This window comes from Poecilia latipinna, unplaced genomic scaffold (genome assembly GCF_001443285.1).
Source record: "Poecilia latipinna isolate Pla-1442-1.1 unplaced genomic scaffold, P_latipinna-1.0 Scaffold1306, whole genome shotgun sequence".
NCBI lineage: Eukaryota > Metazoa > Chordata > Actinopteri > Cyprinodontiformes > Poeciliidae > Poecilia > Poecilia latipinna.
Window position 1 is genome coordinate 309,301 of NW_015113922.1, and position 5,452 is coordinate 314,752.

The window sequence follows — 5,452 nt, forward strand, 5'->3', positions numbered from 1 at the left end:
GGGAACGGTATCTGATGGCCATATTTCACCCATCAGATACCGTTCCCCCTGTTTTAATGTGGGGGAACGGTATCTGATGGCCATATTTCACCCATCAGATACCGTTCCCCCTGTTTTAATGTGGGGGAACGGTATCTGATGGCCATATTTCACCCATCAGATATTGTTCCCCCACTGTAAAACAGGGTGAACAGTATCTGTTGGGTGATTTATGGCCATCAGATACCGTCCCCCCATGTTAAAATCACCCATCACGTACCGTTTCCCCTATGTTAAAATCACCCATCAGATACCGTTTCCCCTATGTTAAAGGGGGGGAACGGTATCTGATGGGTGATTTATGGCCATCAGATACCGTTCCCCCACTTTAAAACAGGGCAAACTTCACGAACAGCCCAACAACCTGAAGACAATCTGTTAGTGAGTGGATATCTCTCTGGTGGAGTGCAGAGAGGAACTGTCTCTTATCAACAGAAACATAAACTGGATAAGAAATGATGGATCTGAATATCAGGTTGGTCTGTTATGTAATATCTGGCAATCTACCTGTTAAAAGAAATGTACTCTATCATATTACATGAACTACATGCATTGATACAGGCTTTACCTTCTCCACCTTGTACTTTGAACAATTTCATGCATATAGTATTGAAGAAAAATGTATTAAGCATACTGCATTTTGTATTGCACAGCTGATATGTTAGACCTTTAAATAAGCAATGTGAATGAAAGTGACATGTGAAACATGCACATTATTCAACGTTGTAATACGTTTTGTAATTATGGTGCACGTTTTGAAATAAATGCATTTGAGAAAATCATAGAACCTCTCCCAGATTCAACATGGTGTCCCACTGCTTTATACTGCTCTGTGTTTGGAACCTATAGCTCTTTGTGTCTACATGTGGATGTTTTTGCTGAAACACTTTTAGTTTTAGTTTTTGTTTGAACAGAAACCTGTTTTTTTATTTTTATTTTGTCATACATCTGCTGAGTTTCTCAGTCAAGTGCTATCGCTAAGTTTCAGTGGGCTATAATTTGAAGGAAGTGATAGAGTTCTTTGTAGAGTTTATTACTGTTGACAGTGACCTGCTTTGACACTCATTTGACATTAAACTCAGTTGGTCTTATTTTACAGAAACAGCATTATTTATCATATCCTGACGTAGGGCATGCACATTCCTGAATTTATATCTGTATGTATGTAAAGGTTGAAGAAACGCTCATTTGATCTGTCTGCAACACCACAGTGTTTGACTAACATTGATAAGACAGCTGTGTTAAATGCAGTCCTTTTCTTCTTTATCTTTTTGACAGTTATGTGCCATTTTCTCATTTTTAATTCTGTAATAATCCTTATGAACACCCTGCTGAGAACAGTAAGTACAGCCATGTAGCAGTGGAAGAACCTTGCACAGATTTGTGAGCAGACGGCCTGACCGCTGAGAGGACAACAGTCCTGAAGGTTTCAGTTTAATTAACTGATTAAGGGAAACTCTCCAAATCTAGAACACTTAATAGCTGTGTTTCCATTAACCATATAATTGTTCAGGTTGATGTATCAAAAATTAATTTGCTTAATGCAGGGTTTCCACAGGGTAGTGGATGGTAGTAAATAAAGAGCTGAATATCAGGTTGGTCTGATATTCAGGTTGGTCTGATATTCAGAACTTGCACTACTGGTACTGGTACAGTACCAACAGGTACTGCGCTACCAACAGTACCTGCGCTACTGTTGGTAGCGCAGGTTCTGGGTTCGATTCCCGACCTGGGGTCTTTCTGCATGGAGTTTCCATGTTCTCTCTGTCCAGCTTCCTCCCTGGACTGTCAGGTTGATTGGTCTGAGCTACATAATCCTTAGGTGTATAACTTGTGTGTGTGCGTGTGATTGTTTGTCCTGTTTGTCCCTGAGTTGCCCTGCGATGGACTGGTGATCTCTCCAGGTTTTAGAACCAACAAAATGATCAAACCTTTACAAGAAGACAAAAAGAATATTATGAGTGAAATGTTTTTGGACAAATTATGGAAAATAAATAAATGTGGCCTACGACAAAGGTAAACATTTAAGTCGTTGGTGCCATTCTGTTGTGGAAATTCTATGAGAAAAATGCAATTTTATATATATTGTACTATCATATTTAAAAACATTTCTCAGGTCTTTATCATTTTTTGGCCAAAGTTATAAAAATAAAGTTCCTAAGTATCAATTTTACAAAATATTTTTTGCTGCAGTTGTGACACTATTGTCAGTAGAATTTGCTCATTGTGATATTAATGAAGGACTCTTCTATTCTATCATGTCAGCAAGTCTCAGATCTCTGAATGAGCTTTCTGACACCTAGATAAAGAATAAACTCTGTTCTGAAAGGAGAAGTGGTTTCAACCCTGGGCTAGCAGGCTACTCTTGATAGGGTGTCTGGTGATAACATCTTACGCTGTTATGTAGATTTATATATGTATTGTGAAGATATCTTGGTGGGTTGTTGGGTATTAAATAGGGTAGGCAAGAATAAGCTTGGCTTTAGCCTATTCTGTTTTTTGTAAATTATGGGCTTCTTTATTGTTATTTTTGTTGTTGTTGTTTTCTGTATTTAATGTGGACAATTTACCAAAATAAAGTGATTGATTGATTGATTTATTGATTGAAGTGGTGTAACGTTCAGTATTGTTGCTTTACACCAAAAAGGTTTCCAGGGTTGAATTCAGTTTAAAATTCAAAAATACTTTATTGATCCCAAAGGGATAATAATGTTGTTGTGATTCAAATTATTCAAGACTCTTCAAAGAGTTGTTGTAAACGGTGACGGCTGTGGCAGGAAGGATCTCCTGTAGCAGTCTGTGTTACAGCGAATTTGAAGAATTCTCCGACTGAAGACTGTTTTTCTATGACTAACTACTAAAGAAGATTTAGAAGATTTTGGCTTTGCAGGCCTCTGATTACACTTGGCATCTTGTGTTTAAATGCACAGTAAAAGCACAAGACAATGAAATGAGGATTATAATAATTTGGGTGAGTGAGCATACTTGTCTCTGTGGTCTGACCAAAACCAAAACTTAAACTTCGTCCTGCTGAGCTACACTAAACTGTAAAGTTTTTTTTTTTTCTTCAGTGACATTAATCTGCATTGTTGATTTCCTGTGCAGGACCCAGACCTTCAGCTCCATATGGCTGTGTATGATGAGAACATCCTGAAGAATACTTTTTACTTGGCCTTGGAGAAGCAGAGACCTGACCTCTGCAGGCGCGTGGCAGACTTCCACGGCATTGTGAGTCATGTGCGGTCTTTCTTTAAAAGTCCCTTCTGTTTACAACTTGTTAATATTTGCATCAAGTTGACGACTTTACAGCAATCACTTCCTCTGAACATTCATCATGGATGTTCAGAATTGAAGGTTGGGACACAAGTTACAGAAATGCTTATTTTGTTTTAAAACTCTTTTAGGAAAATGCTACAAAAAACAAAAATACAAAGAATTTACAGTTGAGATCTTTTTATTCATTAAAAAGCATGACTGCTACCTTTGCTCCAATTACCTGTACTACATGTACTACTAACTGAGGTCCACTAACAGGATTTCTAAGGTTTTTTTGGTAACACTTTATTTGAAGGGGGGTGAAAAAGACTGTCATGACACTTTCATAAACATGACATAACACATGTCATGAACATGAATAAGCCTTCATGAATATTTATGACTGTTGTCATAAAGTTCTATTCGGTAAATTATGACGCTTTTAATACAAAGTTGACATTATTCAAAATGTCTTTATGACAACTTGACATTAACCAAGAAATCATTACTGTTTAAACTTTACCTTTAATAACATAAAGTTACCTATTTTTTAAAGTGCAATCAGTAATACTTTTATAACAAATTTATATCAGTAATGATTTCTTTGTTAATGTCAAGTTGTCATAACAAAGACATTTTGAATAATGTCAACTTTGTATTAAGTGTCATAATTTACCGAATGACACTTTATGACAACAGTCATAAATATTCATGAAGGATTATTCATGTTCATGACAGGTGTTATGTCATGTTTATGACAGTGTCATGACAGTCTTATTCACCTCCCTTCAAATAAAGTGTTACCGTTTTTTTTAATGAGTCAAATGCTTTTTGTACGACTCCTCTCCTGGTAACTGGGGATCAGAGGAGGGTAGAGCGGCAGAAAATTGAATGAAAGTAAGAGTATCGATACTTCAACATGTTTTTACTCAGAAGTAAAAAGTAGCTGTCCAAGAAATTACTTGTAAAAAAGTATTTGGTAAAACATCTACTCAAGTACTGATCAAATTATCAATCAATTAATATTTTAAAAAGTACATAATTTTTATGTAGAAATGATGTAAGTTTTTACCAAATTACCAAAAGTTAAGTTGAAATTTTGGTATTTTAAGAACAAAATTGACTTTTGACTGACTGACTGACTGACGCACACACACACATGCGCGCAGACACACACGCACACATGCGCGCAGACACACACATGCGCACGCACACACACACACACAAACACACACACACACACACACTTACTTGATTTTACCCTCAGGGAAACTGTAGTTCAGTTTTCCACACAGCACCAATACATCAAATCCTTAAACAATGTTGTTTTTTTGTTTTTTTTGTTTTTTTTTAACATTTAGCCTAATTCTATAGTTCCTCTATTTCTATTGTATTCCTGTTAGCCAGTGAGGACTTGAAGAGTTTTATTGCACGAGGCACAAAGGAGTTCCTTAGTCTGTTGTTCCTGCACTTTGGAAGAAGCAGTCTCCCACTGAATCTGCTTTCCTGGCTGCTGATGACAATGTGCAGAGGGTGGCTGGTGTTGTCCATAATATCCTCGAGTTTCTGTAGGGCTCTCCTCTCTGCAACTGCTGCCACAGAGTCAAGCCTTGTGCCAAACACTGAGCCGGCCTTCCTGATTTGCTTCTCCAGCTTAGAAAAGTCTGTCATAGAGATGCTTCCACCCCAGCACACCACAGCATATAAGAGAACGCTGGTGACAAGAGACTGGTAAAACAACCTCAGCAGCTTTCCACAGATGTTAAAGGATCTCACCCTCCTCAGGTAGTACATCCTGGTTTGAGCCTTCTTATAAAGCTGCTTGGTGTTGCTTGTCCATTCCAGCTTGTTGTCCAGCCACAGGCCAAGATATTTATAGGTCTGCACGACCTCCACCTCCTCCCCTCTTATCAGAACTGGTCATGGAGTGCCTCTTTCCCTCCTGAAGTCAATGACCAGTTGATGACCAGTCAATGACCAGTTTGTTACCTTTATAGTTCATAGAGATAACAAAATTTAATAAATTAAATCAGGCACAAAAAAAAAAAAAAAAAAAAAAAAAAATTTTTTCCAAAAAAATTTTTTTTAAAAAAAAACTTAAAAAAATTTAAAAAAAACCCCAGGGAAAAAAAAAAAAAAAAAAAAAAAAAAAAAAAAA

General features: G+C 37.1%; 1 protein-coding gene across 1 annotated transcript in view; it reads left to right on the forward strand.

The window, feature by feature from the left end:
* Window positions 1-5,452, forward strand: part of LOC106961501 (ankyrin repeat domain-containing protein 27-like) — a 28,687-nt gene that overhangs the window by 7,753 nt on the left and 15,482 nt on the right. Inside the window, exon 2 of the mRNA XM_015055274.1 lies at window positions 3,145-3,267. Coding sequence (XP_014910760.1) covers window positions 3,166-3,267 — 102 coding nt within the window. The 5' untranslated portion in view covers window positions 3,145-3,165. The remainder of the gene's footprint in view (window positions 1-3,144; window positions 3,268-5,452) is intronic.